The 24,588-nt window shown below is 50.6% G+C and overlaps 1 protein-coding gene across 12 annotated transcripts in view; it reads right to left on the bottom strand.

Moving 5' to 3' along the window:
* Nucleotides 1-24,588, bottom strand: part of MAP4 (microtubule associated protein 4) — a 153,023-nt gene that overhangs the window by 63,954 nt on the left and 64,481 nt on the right. For 11 of the 12 annotated variants that reach the window (XM_048296567.1, XM_048296261.1, XM_048296657.1 and 8 more), the window contains one exon: nucleotides 2,964-3,077. In XM_048296567.1, the coding sequence (XP_048152524.1) occupies nucleotides 2,964-3,077 (114 nt within the window). Of the gene's footprint in view, nucleotides 1-2,963; nucleotides 3,078-9,862; nucleotides 10,171-24,588 lie in introns of those variants that run through there. The other variant, XM_048296115.1, reaches the window with a different exon arrangement.

The following is a 24,588-nucleotide window of genomic DNA, read 5'->3' on the forward strand; positions in this document are numbered from 1 at the left end:
AGTTACTGGGAAACTAAAACATTTCCCAGTGTCCCAAGCAGACTGTCCCATCCCTGGCAGTGTCCAAGGCCAGGCTGGATGGGGCTTGGAGCAATCTGGGATAGCAGAAGGTGTCCCTGACCACGGCAGGGCTGGAATGGGATGAGCTTTAAGGTCCCTTCCACCCTTGCCCTCTGGCACTGGGAAGCCATTCCCTGTGTCCTGTCCCTCCAGGCCTTGTCCCCAGTCCCTCTGCAGCTCTCCTGGAACCCCTTTGGGCCCTGCAAGGGGCTCTGAGCTCTCCCTGTGTCCTTCCCTTCTCCAGGTGAACACCCTATTTCCAGACACTCGGATTTCCTCCAGTTAGACCCAGTTCAGAGGGATTTGATTGAGGGCTGTGGCTCATTTTCATGCCAGATGTGCTCCCTGCAGGGCTGACAGCCCAGCCTGAGGTGCTCCCATGTGTGCTGGGATGTCAAGATCAGGTGAGCTGAGTGAATTCCTTCATAAACCTGTCAGGTTATTTGAGATGCCAAGACAACATCTTGCCTTGGAGCAACGAGCAGAATACTTTGATTTCAAGCTGTTTAGAACAGTATTGCCAGGCCTGAACAACTGCCTTCTTCCCAATTAAAAAATCAACCCCAAAACCAAGGGAAAAAAGAAAAAAAGATCATGACTGAAACAAGTTTAAAACTAAAAGAGATCCTGCTGATGTTCCCTCCTTGCCCAGCAGTTGGATGATAGGGAAAAAATGGGCAATAGATCTCTGGGCAAACCCCATCTCTGCTCCAGAGGGAAAAGGGGAGAAGTGGGAGGGCTGGAATTTCCCCTGTTTCTCCCCAAGGAACAAGGATTGTTACAGGGATGGTGGTCAGGAGATCCTTTACACCACTGGCCAGAGAATCCTCTCCTTGGGAGGGAAATCATCCTCCCATTTTCCAAAGAGTGGATGGAAATTATTTAAATATTGAATAAACCCACAGACTCCTCTGAGTCTGATGTTCCCATTTTTCTCCTTTTGACAAGTCCTTAAAGCTGCTCTGTGCCCTCTGATCCCTCTGCTCCATTATGGGAACTCTAAGCAATCTCATTTATATCAACACAGGGAACTCTTTGATCCTGAACTTTATGTGGAGCCTGTACAGGTGTGCAAGACGCTCCAAGGACATGAAACCTAAAGAAATGTGGTTTCATGCAGCAAATAAACAAAAAAATTCACATTATTCAGGCCAGAAGAACACTGGGTGATGAGTCAGGTATGTAAATTGTTCCTAATTAATGAATTTGACATCTGGCTCTTGAGCATAATGACATCAATGTCCCGTTCCTGCACCCACATGGCAACAGGAGGAAAACCCAACAAACCTGTGGCTCTTCCAGTTCTTCCCTGAATCATTCCCTACCCTTGTAAAAATGTATCAGTTCTTCACAGAATCTCTTACAGAGATTCAGACAGTAAGAAAATCATGCACTAAGCAGGCCTACAGTACTCAAAAATATATTAAAAAGAGAAATTCCATCCTGTATCTTTCCAGGTTGATTGACTGGGGTAAGCTGGGCAGGACACACATTTCCCAGGTGCTCCTGGAGCCAGCAAGCAATTTAATTTCAAAGAATGAGGGGAAAAAAGTGAGCAAATTGAGGGGAAGCTGCTGGGTGAAAGTGTATCAGTTTGTGGGGTCGGGTTTCACAAGGTCCAGCTCATTTTCAGGAGCATCAGCAGCTGCAGAGGCTGCGGGGACAGCCCGAGCTGCACTGCAGGGCAGGGTGTGACAGAGGGATGGGCACTGCCCGGAGCCTGGGGACGCTGCAGTCCAGAGGGATGGGTATGGGGAGGTTTGCACTGAAACCCACAGTTCTCACAGCAGCTCAGCTGTGGGAGTCCCTCAAAACTGCTCCTGGCGTAGAATCCCAGAATTATTGGGGTTGGAAAAGACCTCCAAGATCATCAGCTCCATTTTTTGACCAAATACCCCCAAAAGACATCACAAAATGCTGTGTCTGCTTGGGTTTTGGACACTTCCAGGGAGGGGACTCCACCCCTGCCCCTGGGCAGCCCCTTCCAACACTTAACCACTCTTTCAGTGAAGAAATGCTCCCAATATCCACCCTGAGCCTGCCCTGGCCCAGCCTGAGGCCGTTCCCTCTCCTCCTGTCCCTGTTCCCTGGGAGCAGAGCCCGACCCCCCCGGCTGCCCCCTCCTGTCAGGGACTTGTGCAGAGCCACAAGGTCCCCCCTGAGCCTCCTTTGCTCCAGGCTGAGCCCCTTTCCCAGCTCCCTCAGCCACTCCTGGGGCTCCAGCCCCTTCCCAGCTCCGTTCCCTGCCCTGGACACGCTCCAGCCCTCAAGGTCTCTCCTGTCAGGAGGGGCCCAGAGCTGCCCCCAGGATTCCAGGGGGTCCCTCAGCAGGGCCAGCACAGGGGACAGTCCCTGCCCTGGGGCTCTGCCCACACTGGGGCTGGCACAGCCCAGGGGCCATCGGCCTCTTGCCCACCTGGGCACCCCTGGGCTCGTGTCCAGCCGCTGGCACAGCACCCCCAGGGCCTTTCCCAGGATTCCAGCCCCTCTGCCCCAGCCTGGAGTGCTCCATGAGGTTACAGAGCGCTGAGGGCAGGACCTGGCTCTTGGCCTGGCTGACCCTCACCCTGCTGGCCTCAGCCCACGGATCCAGCCTGTCCAGATCCCCCTGTGGGAGCCTTCCTGCCCTCCAGCAGATCCACATCCCACATCCCACCCAGCTCAGTGCTGGCCATGGCTCACAGAGGGTTCACTGCACACCCCCACCCAGATCCCAAATGAAGCCACTGAGCAGGGCTGGGCCCGGCCCCGAGCCCGGGGAACCCAGGGGTGTCAAAGGCAGGGGAGCAGAAGCCCCCACAGGGATGGAGCCAAGAATGGATGAGAATGAACTCCAGCCAGGAATCCACGAGGTCCCCCAGCTGCTAAAATCAGGGATGCTCCAGGCCCCTGAGCCATCCTACCAGCCATGTCCATGGGTTTGAAGCACAGGTCCCTCTCCTCTGCTGACCAGGAGTCGTTGCGATCCAGGAACTCTTTGTAGGACATCTCCTCATCCATGATTTCTCCTGGGAATACTGACACGGGAGAAGAAAACCACCCAGTCAAAAGCCAAACATTAAAATATTTTAAATGGATTGCTGCACCATGTGACACTGGGATGTGACATCCCCAGGTAAGAAGGACTGGCAGCCAAATCAGAGACCATGATATTCATTTTTTACTGTGGCTCTTCAAATACAAGCCACAGAATAATGGGGATTTCTGTGTCCTGATGCACATATAAGATCAAGAAAGGACGCACATGGAAGTGCTCCAGTTGTACAAAAGAAACAAAACTGTAAGTCCTGAAGCTTTAAACAGGACAAACTCAGTGGAAAGGCTCAAAAACAATACCCAGACTAATGACTTTTAGCTTTATTTTCATTTTAAGGAGGCCTGAATTTGTCAACTCTTCTGTAGACATTAGAGTTTTAAACTGGCTCCAGTTTCCTCTGGAAAGAAACGCAGAAATATTTACAGTGACTCCTTCTCTCACCCCCAGTACAACATTCTCTGCTCTCCTGCCAATACATCTCTTCGTGCTTTCAGTATTTTTACCTTCACTTAGGCTGCAACACCTGCAAGCCTGGAGCTCAGGAGAGGAAATTCATCACAAAACACCCCTGACTACAACCCTTAATTCAGTGCAAAACTGCAGTTAATAAAAACAACCCCAATGGTAAGGCACAGAGGGAGCAGAAGGGAAGAATTCATTAAAAACATGACCCTGCTCTGTAAAAGCAACAGTCTGGAGGTGCCCGGCAGGCTGGGAGCTCACAGCAAGGTGGGCAGAGATCCAACTCCAAAAACTCTAATAATAATAATAATAATAATAATAATAATAATAATAAAGTGATTGAGAAAGAATGAGATGAAAAATGGCTTTTGTGGGGTTTGGGGTTTGTTTTACATCATTAAACAAGGAACAGCCACCAGTACAAATCATCAGTGGGTTCAACAATCGCTCAGAGAGTTTGGGTTTAGAAGAGCAGGGGGGGATTCCTTGGAACTTGAAACATGTCCAAGCCTCTGACTAGGGGTGAATTTTAAATATTACTTCTAATTCATCATATCATTAATCATATTAATTTAATTATAATTTAAACAATAAGTGAAATGATAATACATTTCATAATAATATATTGCAAAATTTATATATGTTATAAATAAATGTAATATATAAGTATATATGTATGTATATATATGTAATATATAAGTATATATATGCTATATATACATTATATAGCATATATACTATCTATATTATCTATACTTTATATTTTATGTTTTCATGCATGTCATATTATCTAATATATATTGCAATATATATTTTATACTGTATCGTTTATATATTTTCATGTGGTTTATATTATATTTTTATACATTATATAATTTTTATATATTTATAAATAGATGTAAATTATAAATTATATACCATTCTATATATTTTTAATTTATAGACACACTGACATATGAATATGAATATAAATATATATGTATATAAACACATAAATACATATGAATAAAAATGAATATGAGTAATGATTAATATAACAAATCTGAATATTACTTCCAGACAGGCCCTGGAGCTCCAAACGCCGCTGTGGCCCCGGGGTGTGGCCCCTGTGAGCTCAGGGCCGTGTGACACTGTGTGTGTGTGACACTGTGTGTGTGTGACATTGTGTGTGTGTGACACTGTGTGTGTGACACTGTGTGTGTGTGACACTGTGTGTGTGTGACATTGTGTGTGTGTGACACTGTGTGTGACACTGTGTGTGTGTGACTGTGTGTGTGTGTGTGTGACACTGTGTGTGTGTGTGTGTGACACTGTGTGTGTGTGTGTGACATTGTGTGTGTGTGACACTGTGTGTGTGTGACACTGTGTGTGTGTGTGTGTGACACTGTGTGTGTGTGTGTGTGACACTGTGTGTGACACTGTGTGTGTGTGACACTGTGTGTGTGTGTGTGACATTGTGTGTGTGTGACACTGTGTGTGTGACACTGTGTGTGTGTGACACTGTGCGTGTGTGTGTGTGACACTGTGTGTGTGTGTGACACTGTGTGTGTGACACTGTGTGTGTGTGACACTGTGCGTGTGACACTGTGTGTGTGTGACACTGTGTGTGTGTGTGTGACACTGTGTGTGTGTGACACTGTGTGTGTGACACTGTGTGTGTGTGACACTGTGTGTGTGTGACACTGTGTGTGTGTGTGACATTGTTTGTGTGACACTGTGTGTGTGTGACACTGTGTGTGTGTGACACTGTGTGTGTGACACTGTGTGTGTGTGTGTGACACTGTGTGTGTGTGACACTGTGTGTGTGACACTGTGTGTGTGTGACACTGTGTGTGTGTGTGACATTGTGTGTGTGTGACACTGTGTGTGTGACACTGTGTGTGTGTGTGTGTGACACTGTGTGTGTGTGACGTGTGTGTGTGTGTGACACTGTGCGTGTGACACTGTGTGTGTGTGACATTGTGTGTGTGACACTGTGTGTGTGACACTGTGTGTGTGTGTGTGACACTGTGTGTGTGTGACACTGTGTGTGTGACACTGTGTGTGTGTGACACTGTGTGTGTGTGTGACACTGTGTGTGTGACACTGTGTGTGTGTGACACTGTGTGTGTGACACTGTGTGTGTGTGTGTGACACTGTGTGTGTGACACTGTGCGTGTGACACTGTGTGTGTGTGTGTGTGACACTGTGTGTGTGACACTGTGTGTGTGTGACACTGTGCGTGTGTGTGTGACACTGTGTGTGTGTGACACTGTGTGTGTGTGTGACACTGTGTGTGTGACACTGTGTGTGTGTGACACTGTGTGTGTGTGACACTGTGCGTGTGACACTGTGTGTGTGACACTGTGTGTGTGTGTGTGACACTGTGTGTGTGTGACACTGTGTGTGTGACACTGTGTGTGTGTGACACTGTGTGTGTGTGTGACATTGTGTGTGTGTGACACTGTGTGTGTGTGTGACATTGTGTGTGTGTGACACTGTGTGTGTGTGACACTGTGTGTGTGTGTGTGACATTGTGTGTGTGTGACACTGTGTGTGTGACACTGTGTGTGTGTGACACTGTGTGTGTGTGTGTGACATTGTGTGTGTGTGACACTGTGTGTGTGTGACACTGTGTGTGTGTGACACTGTGTGTGTGTGTGTGACATTGTGTGTGTGTGACACTGTGTGTGTGACACTGTGTGTGTGTGACACTGTGTGTGTGTGTGTGTGACATTGTGTGTGTGTGACACTGTGTGTGTGTGACACTGTGTGTGTGTGACATTGTGTGTGTGTGACACTGTGTGTGTGTGACACTGTGTGTGTGACACTGTGTGTGTGTGACACTGTGTGTGTGTGTGACATTGTGTGTGTGTGACACTGTGTGTGTGTGACACTGTGTGTGTGTGACACTGTGCGTGTGACACTGTGTGTGTGTGACACTGTGTGTGTGTGTGTGACACTGTGTGTGTGTGACACTGTGTGTGTGTGTGTGACATTGTGTGTGTGTGACACTGTGTGTGTGTGACACTGTGTGTGTGTGACACTGTGTGTGTGTGTGTGACATTGTGTGTGTGTGACACTGTGTGTGTGACACTGTGTGTGTGTGACACTGTGTGTGTGTGTGTGTGACATTGTGTGTGTGTGACACTGTGTGTGTGTGACACTGTGTGTGTGTGACATTGTGTGTGTGTGACACTGTGTGTGTGTGACACTGTGTGTGTGACACTGTGTGTGTGTGACACTGTGTGTGTGTGTGACATTGTGTGTGTGTGACACTGTGTGTGTGTGACACTGTGTGTGTGTGTGTGACATTGTGTGTGTGTGACACTGTGTGTGTGACACTGTGTGTGTGTGACACTGTGTGTGTGTGTGTGACATTGTGTGTGTGTGACACTGTGTGTGTGTGACACTGTGTGTGTGTGACACTGTGTGTGTGTGTGTGACATTGTGTGTGTGTGACACTGTGTGTGTGACACTGTGTGTGTGTGACACTGTGTGTGTGTGTGTGTGACATTGTGTGTGTGTGACACTGTGTGTGTGTGACACTGTGTGTGTGTGACATTGTGTGTGTGTGACACTGTGTGTGTGTGACACTGTGTGTGTGACACTGTGTGTGTGTGACACTGTGTGTGTGTGTGTGACATTGTGTGTGTGTGTGACACTGTGTGTGTGTGACACTGTGTGTGTGTGTGTGACACTGTGTGTGTGACACTGTGTGTGTGTGTGTGACATTGTGTGTGTGTGACACTGTGTGTGTGTGACACTGTGTGTGTGTGTGTGACACTGTGTGTGTGACACTGTGTGTGACACTGTGTGTGTGACACTGTGTGTGTGTGTGTGACACTGTGTGTGTGTGACACTGTGTGTGTGTGTGTGACACTGTGTGTGTGTGACATTGTGTGTGTGACACTGTGTGTGTGACACTGTGTGTGTGTGACACTCTGTGTGTGTGTGACACTGTGTGTGACACTCTGTGTGTGACCCTCCCTCCGTGTGTCCCCATTCCCGGCCGTTCCCAGAGCTCCCCTCAGCAGGCCCTTCCCAGCTCAGCCCAGGAAAGGCAGGAGCTTTCCGGGGTTTTTCAGGTCCCTGTGAGGGTCCCACGGAGGGAAGGGCCACGTGCTCGGGGCCACAGCGGTGCTGGCACCGCGTCCCCAGTGCCACCCTGGGCAGGAGCGGGCCACGGGCTCTGCCTGCCCCTGTCCCAGCGTCCAGACCTGGGTGTCCCACAGCAAGAACCCACCCAGTTCCACCAGAGCAGCGCTGGGCTCCAGCAGGAGCTCACAGGTGTCCAACAGAGCCTCTAAAGGTGCTGCTCCAAGGAAATCCACACCCAATGCATTTCTCACGCTTACACGCACTCGAAGGCCAGAGGCTGGGAATCAAAGGCTACTTCCAGTAAACACAAGATCCTCCACTCCTTGGCTCCCACGTAAACACGACCCAGAGCAGGCACTGCAGCCCTGCCCTTGAACACATCGAGCCCCGAGCACGTCTGGAGCTGCTCCCCCTCCTGAGCAGCCCTGCAGCTGCTGCAGCCCCCAAAGCAGCGGGGTTTGGCACGGGGACCCCATTTTTCTGCCAGTGGCTTTTAGCTTTTATTCTGCTAAATGACTCCGTTTGCCATGGCTGACTTCAGCAGGAGCAGACAGAGGTTCCCAGGCCAGGGTTACACCAGCTCTGCCTGCCCTGTGACAAAGGAAGGGGGACACCAACCCCCCACGTGTCCCGTGGAAAATCCAGCCTGGGCAACACTGCCTGAGCATGGAGCAGCTAAAAGGCTGAAAATTAAAGGAGAAAATGTTTTATTAATATTTTATTTGGTAATATAATGTAATTTTGGTAATATTTTATTTAGATTTGCAAAGTGCTTTGGAGATAAAGTGCCACTGCAATGTGTCAAGAGACATTATTATTATTTACCATTACTTGTGGTACAGAACAGCAAGAGATTTAATTAGATTCCATCCTAAATTCCTCTAGACAGGAGCCTGTCATTTGCGTGTCTATAAAACTATCTAAAGCAAAAAAAACCCAGAGGACACTAAAAGTCCTTGACAATGTGAGGAAGAGCCTGGGAGCAGTTAAAAACATTCAAGAACTTCTTCAAAGATGATACTATGATATTATGATATTATGACATTAACTGAGTGCTGGTTGGACCCACACTGAGGCTGATGGAGAGCGTGACCCACTGCTTGAACTCTAAATATTTGAAACAAATCTATTTGTTAGCACTAAAAACACCTTGGCATATTGGCATGATTACAGATTTCACAGGAAAGGACATAAAATTAGGGTCAGAAAGGTAAACCAGAAGAACCCCCTCCACTTTGGGGGTTTTTCAGTAGCCAGGTTGTGTTCATGCCTTTAAGTACAGAGGGGAAGCCCACCCGGGGCTGGAGAAGGAGGGAGCAGCAGGAGACAAAAGGAATTGTAATGGGAAATATTTCCATGTGACATCAGATGAAACCAAGTTGAGCAAAACTCTGTTTGCAAGCGCTGAGCTCCAGCAAAGCCCCAGAGCTGGCTGGAAGCTGCATCAGGAGCAGTTGGGAGCTGCCTCTGCCAAATCCTTCGAAATCTAAACCCAAGACTGGAATATTCTTCACACAATATTTTCACAACAGATGCAAATTAAAAACCCAAACCAGCCACTGCTTCCCAGCAGGAATCCCAGTGCAAGGAGGGATCCAGGCAGCTCTGGAGCAGGGAGAGGCTGGAGCAGGGCCAAGCCTGGATCAGCCACCGCTCCCTGGGCCAGCCAGGACCGAGCTACCCCTGCCAGAGCCAGGACAACAAAGATTTCTGGATCCCAGTCACCATCAGCAAAAGCCCCTCTGCTATTCCCAAAGTGTTTTCCAAGTTGTTTGCCATAAAGTGGACACTAATTTGTCATCCCCACCCCACCCCAATACTCAGTTTCCCCTTATCAAGCCAGGAATACAAAACGTGATCTCAGAACAGGGTCCCAAGGACTGGGAAAAGAGGATGCTTCAGTTCCAAACCCAACCTCCCCAAACACATGTTCTGCCTCTGACCTACCAACCAAAGACACAAAAGCAGCAAAAAGGAGAAGCCAAACTCTTCCACGGCCCAATGCTGCCAGTGCCTGCGGATGTGCATCGGCAGCAGATAATGCACTGCACACAAAATGCAAATCTGACAGATCCCACAGACCTGTAAAGCAATTTTAGCAAGTATTAAAGCTGGCTGATAGCTGAAAATCCGGTTACGAGCCCTGATAATATAAACCAGTGTAGGATTAGAGCTTACAAAGTCTTGCTTAAAGGAGAAAAAGACCATTAACAACGTACTTACAACGCAAACTTGCTTCTGAAAGTAAAAATAAGGATCCCATGCAAGTAGCACCTTCCCTGCACTGATCCCAGGGCAGCACGAGGGTGGAACATTTAGCAGGGCTGCTGACGGTGTCGAATTGTTTGTTTGATCATCTCTCTGCAAAGGTCAGCATGGTCACATCAACCAATTCACAGCTAATCCAGCCAAAAGTGCCCTTCTGGCCACCTCCCCACCGTGGGCGGCCTGCTGGGCTCGGACCTGGGGCAGGACAAGCTCCTGGAGCCGCTGTCACGCAGGACATCCCACGGGGAATGTCCAAGCAGGGCTCTCCGAGGAGAGGATTATGTGCTAAAGCCTTTTCGCTGCAGGAGATGCTAATCTTGGGAGGTCACTGGCCAGGACCTCCAGCTCGGGGTTAAGTATCTTCAAAATTAAGGAGTGAGCAGCCAGGAGAGGGCCCTGCCAGCTCCCAGCAGGGAAAATGGGGAAAGGGAGGCTTGGGAGCTCCATTCCTGCAGGGGATCTCACAGGGAATGTGCCCAGATCACCCCTGGGGTGGGTGCACCTCTCACGGAGGCAGAGTTGGCCTCGCTGGAATCACCACAAAGAGCAGAAGCTTTATCAGTCATGCCAGGAAACTCCCATCTGTCTCCAAGGGAATGGAAGTCCCCCACACACACATCCCCCTCTGCAGGGTGGGGTGTCTGCAGCCTTAAAAAGGAGCTTCAGAACCAGAGTCGGGGAATGGTTTGGGTGGGAAGGGACCTTAAGGATCATCCAGTGCCACCCCTGCCATGGGCAGGGACACCTCCCACTGTCCCAGGCTGCTCCCAGCCCCAGTGTCCAGCCTGGCCTTGGGCACTGCCAGGGATCCAGGGGCAGCCCCAGCTGCTCTGGCAATTCCAGCCCAGCCCCTCCCCACCCTCCCAGCCAGCAATTCCCAATTCCCAATCTCCCATCCATCCCTGCCCTCTGGCACTGGGAAGCCATTCCCTGGCTCCTGTCCCTCCATCCTTGTCCCCAGTCCCTCTGCAGCTCTCCTGGAGCCCCTTTAGGCCCTGCAAGGGGCTCTGAGCTCTCCCTGGAGCCTTCTCTTCTCCAGACTGGACGCTTTAAGGATTCTACACGAGATTTAGACTTGTTTTGGGAGCTCTTGGTGCCTGTGTGAGGAGCTGCCTGTGCTCAGGACAGTTACTACCAGGAGCAATTCTGATTCCCATCCGAGGGGTTCATGGGACCTTTGCCTGCATGTCCCATCTCATTTTCAGGCACACACTCCTTCAATCCGCTGCTCAGTGGTGTTGTACAGGATGAGACCTACCTGGAGCATCAGGTAAAAACCCTGACAGGCAGCCAAGACATTCCAGGGTCTCCTTCCCTTGCTCGGGACATTATTTCCAGACATTATTTAGGGTAAGGGAGGCAAAATCCTCACCTGAAAGGTCGCAGGGTACCTCCCCCAAGATGCTCAGGCTCCCTTTGTGCCTGCTGGCTTTGGAGCAAACAGGGAGTATCTTAAATATATCCCCTCAATATTTTATCATCAGTCTCATCATCTTGTAAAATGAAATATTGTCTAGTTCAGTTCAGAGTGAAGGGTCTGAAAATCCCTGTGAGTGAGTTTTGCAGACAAGCTTCACTAATCCCCAAATCTAAGGGATAAGCACAGACAGGAACTACATGGAAGAAGATGTCACCCAGCCACCCAAAGGGAGGTTGCACATTTTTATCCAAGAGGATAAGAGCTCAAGATTCCAAGAAGTTTTTGCATTTAAAGAGTATCTAAAGCACTAAGCTGGCAGCCCTGACGGAGGACAGTTCACCCAGAGCAGAGCTGTCAAAGCTGGTTACCCCCTCCCTTCCCTCTTGTCAAACTGAAATGCAGCAACTCCATTTTATTGAAAACTGAAATCTGAAGGGACTGGACACTGGGCAGGTTGGCCAGAGAGGCTGTGGGGTGTCCAGCCCTGGGGATAGCTCCAAACCCAGCTGAGCAGAGCATGAGCAGAGTCTGCTTTCCCTGCTCTGGGCAAAGGTGTCATGCTTAGGATGTCAGAGGTTCCTTCCAGCCTCCTGAGCCTTCACAGGCTCTTCAGATTCAGTTTTGGAGAAGGAGATACCTCAGGGTTTGCAAAGTTTAACTCCCAGGGGCCAGTGCTGAGCCCAAAACTGGCTGAGGTTACACAAAATACTTCAACTTCATAGAATGTCAGAATGGTTTGGGCTGGAAGGGACCTTCAAGATCATTTCATTCCAACCTCCCACTGTCCCAGGCTGCTCCAAGCCCCACTGTCCAGTCTGGCCTTGGGCACTGCCAGGGATCCAGGGGCAGCTGCTCTGGGCACCCTGTGCCAGGGCCTGCCTACCCTCCCAGGGAACAATTCCTTCCCAGTATCCCATCCATCCCTGCCCTCTGGCAGTGGGAAGCCATTCCCCTTGTCCCGGCACTCCAAAGTCCCTGCAATGAGAAGCAAATTAAATTCCACCACTGAATTGCATGGGAAGAAGAAGATCAGGAATCTATTAAGAGCCCTCAAGAAACTGCAGGGCACTTCAGAGGGTGCTGACAGCTCCAGAAGGGTTTCACTGCTCTCCCTCTGAAATCCCATGCGGTTACATAATCCCGAATGCTAAAAGGGCTCTGTGCGTATGACTGTCAGAACCCGTATCTCCAAACTTCAGAGATGCAAAGTCAGTAACTTGAAAGTTCAACACAAGGTTCATCCTTTCCCTTGTAAAAAAAAAAAATGCAGTTGCTACAGTTTCTTGTGCAGCATTTTCCCTTCCTTACTTCTCCTTCCCAGAGGGAATTTTCCGGCAGGCAGCGAGTGCTCTGTCATCAGCTGGGAGGCGGAACCACGGAGGTGCACAGAGCTCCCACCTCCCACCCTCTGCTCTAATTGCTCCATGTTTGTTCTGCTGCTCCTGCTTCCCGCTGGGAATGTCAGCTGCTCCGGAAGTGAGTAATCCTCAGCACAGCTCGGATTTATCCCTCAGCATCCCAGACCATGGGACAGCACAGCTCCCACCTCGCCAGACCCCCATCCAGAACCACCCTCGACAGACCCCTCATCTTTTAATAACACAGGCACCTGAAGCTCTATTTTTAAACAGAAGACTCACTAAAGACTTATTTCCACAGCACTGGGAGCTGGAGAGGGACTGGGGACAAGGCATGGAGGGACAGGACCCAGGGAATGGCTTCCCACTGCCAGAGGGCAGGGATGGATGGGAGATTGGGAAGGAATTGTTCCCTGGAAGGGCAGGGAGGTCCTGGCACAGGGTGCCCAGAACAGCTGTGGCTGCCCCTGGATCCCTGGCAGTGCCCAAGGCCAGGCTGGACATTGGGGCTGGGAGCAGCCTGGGACAGTGGGAGGTGTCCCTGCTTGGGCTTTTTGCTTGGTTTTTCTCAGCCAAGTGGTACAACTAAGGCAGTTCTCCTGTTTCCTAAAGCCACGAGCCTTCTGCACATCCTTGGCAGGGAATATTTCAATCCACAGCCAGGCAAAACCCCCCAAACCTGTTCAGCAGGCCCAGCGTGAGGTGCAGGTGATACAGGAACATCTGTAGGGATGTCTCCCAGGCAGGGAAACCCCAGAGCAGCAACACCAGGACTGAGCCAGCTGAATCCCTCCCCACTCCCTGGCCTTACATCCCACCTCGGAACTGAGGAGAAGAACCCACAGGAAGGTCTGTGGACACCCTGCCCTGGCTGCCTTGCCTGATACGCATGAAGTCAAAATTAGATCAATTCTGAGGCAAAAGACTCAGAGTGAGGAGTGGGCACACGAGGCCTGTCCAAACCCCATTGTGCTGGCACAGGGGAGAGCCCCAGAGATCCCAAAATCTTGGAATCATCCAGGCTGGAAAAGCCCTCCAAGGCCATGGAGTATAGGCTGTGCCCCATCCCCACCTTGTCCCCAGCTCAGAGCCCTGAGTGCCACCTCCAGGTGTTCCTTGGACACCTCCAGGGATGGGCACTCCAAACCTCCCTGGGCAGCCCCTGCCAATCCCTGAGCACCCTTTCCATGGGGAAATTCCTGCTGCTGTCCACCCTGAGCCTGCCCTGGCCCAGCCTGAGGCCGTTCCCTCTCCTCCTGTCCCTGTTCCCTGGGAGCAGAGCCCGACCCCCCCGGCTGCCCCCTCCTGTCAGGGACTTGTGCAGAGCCACAAGGTCCCCCCTGAGCCTCCTTTGCTCCAGGCTGAGCTGTGAGCACCAGCTGGAGCCTCTCCTCCTCCCTGTCCAGCCTGGCCACAGCTCCTGAGCACGGAGATCTCACAGCCAGGAACACAAAGGGCTGGGAGTGACGTGACAGAGATCCCAAGAGACAAAACCTTTGTGTAAAATAAGGATCACCTGCACGTCCATGAAATCTCCCACCGAGCTGTGCTGCTTTAATGTCCTACAGAAGGCTCCTGACTCCCACAGCAGCCTGGAAGGAACTCCGAAGAGTTCTGGGGGGAATTACAGCCCCCCCATGCCCAGTGCCACCCTGGAGAGGGACAGTGTGTCCCCTGTGCTGGCCCACAGTGACAGTGCAGTCTGCAGAGGCAGCTGTGACCCGCGGGGCTGTCAGCCCGCGTTCCGAGCTGGGAACGGCTATGTCCCCTGAAAGGGCTGCTGCCAAATTTAACCAGCTTTATCCTGATTCAGGGAATGCTCCAGTTCAAACGCTGCATTATGAGCTCCTCCGTGGGCCAGAGGCTGGAGCAGATCTCAGCCGCGGCACTCGCTCACGCTGAGGAGTCTGCCCGTGCTCCACTTTAATCCAGGGTCAGGAGAAGTGCAGGACACTGCAGAGCGGCAGCCCTGGAGAAGAGCAGAGGCAGCAGAAAGGAACCAGTGTAAGGGCTCGTTCAGCAAAGGTCACTGCTGAGCTTGGTGCTCAAACCCTTCAAACAGGGATACAGGGAGACAGGAATTGCCACCCTGGAGGGGTTTACAAGGAAGGCAGGTCTGGAAGTTCCTTTCCCCCAGGAAAATGGAAGTAGTCTCTGGAACAGGGACACAGATCTCCCCATAGCCTCTGGAGAGGGGGGAAGGATGAGCAAACATTACCTGACACACACCAGAGTCAGAGAAGGAACGCAAGAGTTTGGAAGGTGGGCAGGACCTGCATGAGCAGGAGCAGCTGTAATGGAGCTGTGAGCTGCAGAACGTGCTCTGGTACCTCCCAGGCGAGCGGTGACTCCCTGGGGATGAGGAGCAGAGGACTGGCACAGGTTGCTCAGAAAGGTTGTGGATTCCAATCCCTGGAAGTGTGCAAGGCCAGGCTGGACAGGGCTTGGAGCAACCTGGGATAGTGGAAGGTGTCCCTGCCCATGGCAGGGGTGGAACCAGATGGATTTTAAGGTCCCTCCAACCCAAACCATGCTACGATTCTGTGATTCTACTCTTGCTCAGTAAGAGGCCCAGGAATAGCCTCCAGTTCAGCCAAGATTCTGGGCTGGTACCAGACACAGTTCAGGGAATCCTGAGCTGCAGCCTGGGGTGATGCCAACACCTGCAGAGGGTTCAGGACACCACAAACACAGAAGAGCAGCCAAACCACCATCTGCTGCCAGTCTGCACACAGGACTGGGACTTGCAAAGTGCCTCCTGCTCCCAGGAAATCCAAGAGCCACAGAGTGGATTAAAAAAAAATGCCTGAGGTATAAAAAGTCAGCAAAATTCCCAAATGAAAATATCCCCTACTTCCCACTGCTGATGATCTGCTACCTCCTGTTGAAAAACCCAAACCTTCCCTAAGCTTTATCCTTCTGAGACCCAACCACATGTACCCAAACTACCATAAAAAGTAAATCTGCAGATTTCTCTTCAGCTGAACACAAAGTGCTCCTTTATCTTCAGATCCTAAGGCAGCCCAGGATTTCTCCTCACACCGTGCCCACACCAGACAGACCAGCGCAGCTCTGCTCTCTCCACAGGCTGATATCTGAGCTGTCTTTCCAAGGGTCAGGAACATACCACATGTTCCCCACGTCCCCAGACTGTTTCCCTCATCCTGGCCCTCCCAGGAGCAGCTGGAGCAGCACCAGTGCCCAGCTCCCACAGCCATCACTCCGGCAGGACACGGCCGACGCTCCCCGCGCTGAGCCACGGCTGCTCCGAGCTGCTGCAGCCCCAAATCCTCCCCTGACAACATCCAAGAGCTGAATTCTTTTTTTTTTTAATGCAATCAGGGCCAGAGAAGAAAACAGAAATACATAAAAGCAGCACTTACAGTCTCTGCTGGGGATCACGAGCTCCGAGTGTGCTCCTTTGAGAGTCACTGTTTACAGAACCACGAAGGAGAACAAGGTCCACACACCAGCTCACTTGATCCACTAACAGCACTTCTCAAGAGCTATTTTCTCTGACTGAGGAGGGCACAAAACTCTGACTCTTCTCAAAACTTATGGCAAATAAAATACATGAAGAAAACCTCCTCACTGCACCATGCTGTAGCTACACCTCGTCCGCTGCCTCCTCAGACTTTTATCACTCCAGCTGCTTCTTTCTGGTTGTGTCATTACTTGTTCTAGCATCTTTTAATGAAATGGGTTACAAATGAATAATGCTTCACTCCCCTAGCCCAGAGTGGTGCCTGCCCTCTCCATCACCTGGGAACACCCATCCCCATCCTGGAGCTCCCCTGGGTCCCAGGTGCTGATCCCTGGCCTGGATGGAGCCTGTGCTCCAGCCCTTATCAAATGATAAACACCAGAACTAAAGCAGGCAAGGAGCCGAACCCTGCAGCCTCTTGTGCACCATCTCCCCCTCCATTTCACAGTTTTCCTCCTTCTTCCAACCTTCTCTTATCTCCAGTAAATGAGAAATCCTTTTCTTTTGGCTCCTGCACTTCGGTGCTTGTAAATCACTGTGCACATAATCTGGGGAGCTCTTAAATCTCTCTGGCTCTAAGTCCTTGCTTCCATTTTTATTAATTTCTTCCTTTTCTTCCAGACTCCTAAAAGCATTGGACACAGCCTCCTTGGAAATGGTCTGTGAATGTCTTTCCTATCCACACAAATCACTTCCCTCCACTAGTTTTGTAGCACTTCACCTTCCCAACAGATTTAACTCCTGCCATCCCTGACTGCCAAGATGAATTTAAATTTATTGCCCTTTTCTCCCTCCTGCTCATATTTTTATTGCCTAAAAACAGCCAATTCTATCCTATTCCTTGTTTCCCCCCTTTCCTCACCCAGCTGTCCTAAGGGAAACCATGCAGCAGCTCCATGATTAACCCTTCTCTTTAGTTCAGAACATCCCAACTCCTTAGTTCAGCTTGGGAGCCAACACTTGCCCCAAGAGCTGTCAGTGAGGAAGCCCCTCTGAAGGAATTACAAATATGCAAGGAGTGTGGCAGCTCTGGATAACATCCCTGTAATCCTGCCCCACGTTCCGCCACACGGTATCGGCAATTCCAGCCCGGAATCCCAGCATTTGATTGCTGCTTGGATGCAAAATGCTTCATTTCTTTTGACCTGCACATTTTGGCACTTGCACTCTGCTTCACGTGAGAGGAGCCATTCAGAAGTGACAATATTTACCGTCACCCTTGAAACACACAAACACACACACATATATACATCTGTATATACTCATACGTATTTTTTCTCCTCCTTCCTGGATCCCACCTGTGGGTGCACAGCCACAAAGCCCCCCCCACGTGTTTGTTGTGCAGAATGAGATGGTGATAATGGAAATAAGGGCTTAAAATAGCAAATTTCCCTTCAGCACTCGAGTGCTGTTTGTTTGTGGCTGCGATTCCAGCAGCCCATGTTCACACACATCGCCCTGACCTACTTTCAGCTTTCCCAATCCTGTGGCAGAGGCAGCGAGGAGCTCGCAGGAGGAATCAGAAGCAGTCAGGAGAAATCTCTCTGCCACGTTTGTAATAGAGTTTTATGGCCATTAATTCCAGCTAGTGTCAAACTAATGACACAAGGGACATCAAAGCATGAAGGCATTTACATAATACCGGAAGAATCTACAATTCTATTACTGTTTATTCAGGCAGCTTCTGCTTGAGAAGGAGGAAGATGACACGCTGTCTGTGCTCTTTTGAAATCATTCTAATTTACAGCCCTGCAGAGAGGCAGCCAGTTTTCTAGGAATTCTTTAATTCCTCACTAAGGAGTTTCTGATGTTTTGAAATAAACCCTGCCAATTTGATTTTCCTCTGGAAATCTAACAAATAAAGTGCTTTTATTCCTGTGGTCGAGCCCTGAGACACCGAACCTGGCGTCTGAGGGAGCAGCTCACCCCAAAGCAGGGCTGCTCCGGGGGAGCTCCCACCCAGCCACCACGGACACGGGGGACAAGGCAAACAAACCAGGGGCTGTTCCTCAGATCCGTGCTCTGATGTTGAACTGTCTCACCCAGATGGAGCTGACAGAGCGGGGCCGGGGCCGGGAGCTGCGGCAGAGGCACGGCGGTGCCGCGGTTTGACGGTGACGCGAGCGGACGTTTCCAGGGTTCTGGGAGATGTTGCCGGCCTGTGAGGCCCCAGCACTGAACACCCTGCAGGGCACGGCTCAGCCAGCCCAGACGAGTCCCCTGGCTCGGGCTGGGGTTGGGAAAAGCACAGCAGAGCACACCAAGTGCGACCTTCAAAGCCAGCCAGACCCTGCCCTGCGCCCCAGGCACGGATGAGAAGGTGCCACCAACAGCGCTGGGAGAGGGTCTGGTCACAGCTCAGCTGTGGGTGACTCCAAAGTACACCAGCAAGGGACAAAAAATCCTCAATCCCCGCCCTCCAGGTCCCTTTGGGGGTATGGTTTCAATTTGGAATTCACCACCAAAGAGATGAGCATTGAGAAGAAAACCCTGGAATAGTCTGGGCGGGAAGGGACCTTAAGGATCATCCAGTGCCACCCCTGCCATGGGCAGGGACACCTCCCACTGGCCCAGGCTGCTCCCAGCCCCAGTGTCCAGCCTGGCCTTGGGCACTGCCAGGGATCCAGGGGCAGCCCCAGCTGCTCTGGCAATTCCAGCCCAGCCCCTCCCCACCCTCCCAGCCAGCAATTCCCAATTCCCAATCTCCCACCCATCCCTGCCCTCTGGCACTGGGAAGCCATTCCCTGTGTCCTGTCCCTCCAGGCCTTGTCCCCAGTCCCTCTGCAGCTCTCCTGGAGCCCCTGCAGGCATTGCTGAACCTGCTCTTGGCTCTGGTTGTCTTCAGTTCACGGAGGTTTAATGCTGAAACCTCCTGACTTTGGCAGGACTGGAGACATTCCCAAGACAGAAAAGCAGCACAAGACTCAGGAGGTAAAAAATGGATGTGACCCCTGTGACCAGCAATTCTAAAATCACCACAAGAAACACAACTGCCAGTTGAAACCACTCAATAGCTCATTTATATTTATATTTATATTTATATTTATACTTATATTTATATTTATTTTTTTTATGTGCTCTTAGCTGAAAGTCTGCCCAGGGAAATCTCATCTTCCTCAACTCTCAGCTACAAAACGGGGCAACTCTAATTTGGATCTTTCCATGATTATTAGGTTCCTATTCATATTGAATCTGAGATTGTCTCTGGTAGAATACAGAACTGCACTACCTGAAACTTCCAGTGATACACATAAAATTGCAGATTTTCCTTTTTTTTTTTTTTTTTAAGCAGAGTCAGTAATTTTGGTCGGAAAACTGAGACATGGAGGCCCTAAAATCTTGCAAAACTGCCCATGAGCGACATTTTGAAAGAGAAGTTGTTTGCATCACTGGGAAACAGGAGAGTGTTAACGTAGGAGATGGAACATCACAGATTTTCCAGACAAATCATGGAAGGCTTGACGAAGCTGAAAGCAAAGTATTTTTATCTGTAGCCAGGGGAAATGTTAGGGAAAGTGGAGACACAAGGAAATGACACAAAGGTAAATAAAGAGCTGGCTAAGTGACAAGTGGCAAGGCAATGTCAAAAGGGGAATTCTCTTCCTGGAGGAAAATAACCAGTTATTAGAGTGTGAAGATCGGGAAGCCAAAATAACCCTTGCTTAATGTTTTCATTTTTAATCTTAGAAATCAAAAACTTTGGATGAAATTAAGCTAAAAGTTTCTTTTCTCAGAGAAAATATTCTGCCTGCACATCTCAGGACCCAAGGGAGCAGCCCAGCTTCTGTTACCTGCACGTGCTGGAGGTACAGATCAGAGGCTGCTGCCCAGTGATCAGAACCACCCTGGAGTTCGATGATCCCTGGCTTTCCCTTCCAACCCAGGATATTCCCATTGGATGATTTCTCTTGGCAGATTTCATTCCCCAGCCCGGCACCGGGATGGGAGATCTGGAAGCACAAAAAGCTGGGCCCCAATTAAGGCAGAACTTGTGGCATCCTATCAAGAGCCAGACACCTCCATCCCTTCTCCTGTGCTAAATCCCATTAACAGGGAATGTCACAGAGCCATTACAGCCTGGCCCACCCCAGCCCTGCTGCTCCCACTGCCCCTGTTGGGTTGGGAAGCAACAATTTTAATGGTTGGCTCAGGAAACCTGAGTTCTCCCCCCAGCCTTCCCACAAACTCACCATGAGCACCATTAACTCCCAGTCTTCCCCCTGGAGCTGGGAAACAGCCATCTAACACGGCAAGCCTTGATGTGCACAGGTAAAAAGGGACTCCAGAAGAATGAAATGTTGTTTTTCAGTCCTTCAGTCATCTCTGAGGGAACTCCCAACCCTCTGAAAGCCAAGTCACTGCTGAATCCCCAGCAGTTCAGGAAGATCAAGGAAAGACAGTGACTTTGGCCAGAGTCTGGTTTTTCAGGAAGCCAGACCAACCTGAGGGCATGGAAAATACAACTTCACAGAATCACAGAATATCCTGAGTTGGAAGGGACCCATGGGGGTCATCAAAGGCCAACTCCTGGCCCTGCACAGCTTGAACTTGTCACAGGGAACCACAGGAAATTCTCTTTGAGAAGAGACAGATCAAACCCCTACAGCCCCATAAGTCCCTGACAGGAGGGGACACCTGGGGGGGGGTCAGGCTCTGCTCCCAGGGAACAGGGACAGGAGGAGAGGGAACGGCCTCAGGCTGGGCCAGGGCAGGCTCAGGGTGGACAGCAGCAGGAATTTCCCCATGGAAAGGGAGCTCAGGCCTTGGCAGGGGCTGCCCAGGGAGGTTTGGAATGCCCATCCCTGGAGGTGTCCAAGGAAGGGCTGGAGGTGGCACTCAGTGCTGGGGACAAGGTGGGCATCAGGCACAGCTGGGATTCAGTAACCTTGGAGCTCTCTTCCAACCTCAACAACTCCACAATTCAGTCAGATGCAGTGTGCTCTCAGTGAAAGGAAGAAGGTTAAACAGCATCATAAGTTACGTGACAGAACAAAATCAAACATCCCTCCCAGATATTTTTTGGGGGGTGGTGAACTGTGTTTTGCTCATGTCCTGCAGTCTCCTGTCACTTCTGTGCCTTGCCAAGTCACTTCTAATTCCAGAGGTGCCTCCAGCATCAGTTGTCCACAGAAACATCCACAGCCCTAAAGTTCCAGAACTGCTCCCAAGGGAGCTGTTAATCCTGCACCACTTAGCAGGCATTGATTAATGCCAAGAGAAACAGGGATCCTGCCTGGTCACCTCCAGGAAGGAGCTTCTTTTGCCTTCCACTGCTGCTAAAATCAAGGGACAGGTTTATGGGAAAAGCCTCATCCTCCAACACAGAAATCGCGATCCCACCTCGACCGGTGCAGCAGGAACGAGCAGCTGCAGGTGAGGAGGGACCAGCTCTGCCATACTGAGGTGAGCCTCTACCCACCAAATGGAAAAGAGGAGCACTTAGAAAAACCATCCAACACGGCATTTCCCACCATTTCCAAGGGCAGGGTGAGCCTGGCTTGCAGCGTTATCCCACGGGAGAGGAGACTGTTCCAAAGGGACCAGGCACAGCTCCCTGGGCCGGGAGAGGATGAGATCCTGAGCATCCCTCACACATTATTTCAGAGTCTTATAACTCCAGAAAAAGAGCAAAGCTTTCCTGTTCTGATACTGATTCAGCAGGAATTCAGGAAGGTTTTATGCCACACTTGCCAAAATCTGGAGTGTTTCAGACACACCAACTCCACACAAGGTGTACTCCGTATTTCATGGGTCAGAGCTGGAAATCAGCTGCAGAAATTGCACCAAAATAGCAGCCCAAAGGCGAGATTGCTGCTGAAAATATCTATAATTTGTATTTCAGGGACCTGCTCATGCAGGACTAAGAGAGCTGAATTTGCTCAGACCCTTTCCAGGGAGAGCAGTTCTGTGGGGTTTAACGAGGAGGCACCACAGCCTCGCTCAGCATTTCAGAGTTTCCCTTTGCTCAGCCACTCAAAAGCTGCCCTTGCTCCAAGGTGTAGATTTGCTCTCAGTCCCAACCACCAAAGAGCTCCTGAGCAGCCTCACTGTACCCAGTATGTTCCTTAACTATAAAATATTTTCTTTCCAAAACAAGGCCCCAATAATCCACGATTACCCCGGTACCAACCCACCCCGCAACGAGAACGCTCGATAACAACAGCTGGGGTGCAGCTAGAAAAGATAAAATGCACAATATAATCAGCCTTACCCTATTTGCAGTGATGGGACTGAACTGGAAGAAGATTAAAGAGCTCAGGCCTCCGAGGGAGCCACAAGCAGAGCCAGGATTAGGGAAGTTTCCTGCCCCCAGGTTCAGATTTAGCCCGTGTCACACGACCTCTCAAAGCCACTCTGCCATCCCAGCACACGACTCTTCCCGAAGGTTTTGTAAGCAGGATAAACCCCCACTAAATCCGTTCTTACAAGCAGAACCCCAGGTTTAGAAGAGGAATAAAAGGTGGGGAAGGAAAGTTGAAAAGGGAGAGCCCAGCCTGGAGCAGCATTCCAGGCACAACCCCACCTTGCCGAGGGTCCTGCCGCGGAGCGGTTCCGATGGAGCTCCCGCTGGGAATGGGATCCAGCCGCTCCCAAACCCTCCTCCCCACCCCTGCAGATGGGAGATGACTGAACCACTGCAGAGTTCATTCCCTGCTGCTTTGTGCTGTCAGCCCAGGAGCTGATCCCTGGAGCTCGGCCCTCCAAGGCAAATATTTACTCAAGTGATCAGAGTGTCAGAGATTAACTCCTATCGTGAAGCCAAACAATGAACCCCACCTAGCAAAAAGGTGATGATAAAGTGTTTAGGTTAAGCTTAATTTTTTGTGTCTTTTACAGTGCTGCTGTTTATTTTCCTTTGACAAGCCTCTCACTGAAATTCCCTACGTTTAATCTGAAGGATCACTGCAAAGACTCCGCAGAGCTACTGGAATAAGCAAGGGAATAAACATGATGTTGTTTTAAACACTGAAGAAGGGGGGGGGGGGAAAAGTATCTTTTAAAGCTGCAGTTAAGTTCCAGAGACACAAATTAGAGGCAAATTGGGTAATGCAAGTGCAGGATAACAGCAGGGCTCTGGGTGACGAGCAGGGAAGGTCAGTTAGTCCCGCTTGTCTGCAGCACTCAGACTCTGTCTCTCTTATTCCTGCCTCAAAACCTCCTGAGAACACCCGGAGTTTAAAAAGGCTGCCTCATTATGTGCCCAGAAACACTGCAGTTCTGCAGAAACACAGTTCTGAGAAATGACAGGTTGATTTTGTGTAAAGGCTGACGAGCTCAAAGGCTGGGCACAGAAAAGGGTTCACATTTTCCAGGAGGTCTCAGCCTGCACAGTTCTGCAGCACCTCCCCAAAGCAGGAGGTTTAAGTGCACTAACAACATATTAAATCCAAGGTACAAGCTCCAGAGTTCATGGCTTGAATATTTTAAGTCCCAGCTACTTGTTCAGGAAATTCAAGCCTTGGAGGACCCCATTAATTCACCCAGCTGTCAGATCCTTGCTAGAACAACTCCTGAGCACGCTGCAAAACAGAAAGGGCTTGTATTCCCAGTTTTTAAACCTCACTAAGCCTCCCTGCTAAGCTTTTAATAGACTTCTCAACATATGTATGACTTCATTATAATCCTTTTAATTTCCTATTCAGTGAGCCAAGCCAGGGACATCCCACCTCTGAAGCGAAGTCTGAAACAAAAAAGTGAAAAGCCAAGCAGCAGGTTGGTGGGGAAGCACCATCTGAGAGAGACACAGCACGAAAACAGCATTTTGTATGCAGAAAAGGTCCCTGCTTTTCCCTGTAGCCATCAGAGGAGCTCCCAGTGCACTCCCAGAGCTGGGCAGTTCCAGCTCTCACTGTCCATCCTGCCAGGCAGCCCTGCGGGACCCACGGTGACACCGGGGCAGCACAGTGCCAGCTTCCTGAAAAACCTGCATCCTACCTCCCAGCTTCTCCATCCCTCATCCCAGAGCTCTGTTTCCCCACACCACAACACCATGAAGATCACAGAACTCCAGGATGGTTTGGGTTGGAAAGGATGTTAAGGATCCACCCCTGCCATGGGCAGGGACACCTCCCACTATCCCAGGTGCTCCAAGCCCTGTCCAACCCGGCCATCCAAACTTCCCATTCCATCCTGAGCCTGGCAGGAGCTGCAGGGCAGTCCCGTTGTCCCCAGGGACACGGAGAATTCCCTGCAGCACTTCCAGCGGGGCTGCCACGCTCGCTTTCCTCCAGCAGCGGCTCCTTACACAACAGCCTAAGCTGCTCTGACACAAACAGGACTCGGGCCCAGCAGAAAAGCTCCTTGAGCGTGTCCTTCACCATATGGGAAGGCAGCAGAGCGGTTCATGGCACGGCAGGAGGAACTTTGGGATGGCACTAGTGCTCCCAGCCAGCCAGCCCAGGGCTCAGCTGGTTTACAC

This window comes from Corvus hawaiiensis, chromosome 1 (assembly GCF_020740725.1).
Source record: "Corvus hawaiiensis isolate bCorHaw1 chromosome 1, bCorHaw1.pri.cur, whole genome shotgun sequence".
NCBI classification, from domain to species: Eukaryota; Metazoa; Chordata; class Aves; order Passeriformes; family Corvidae; genus Corvus; species Corvus hawaiiensis.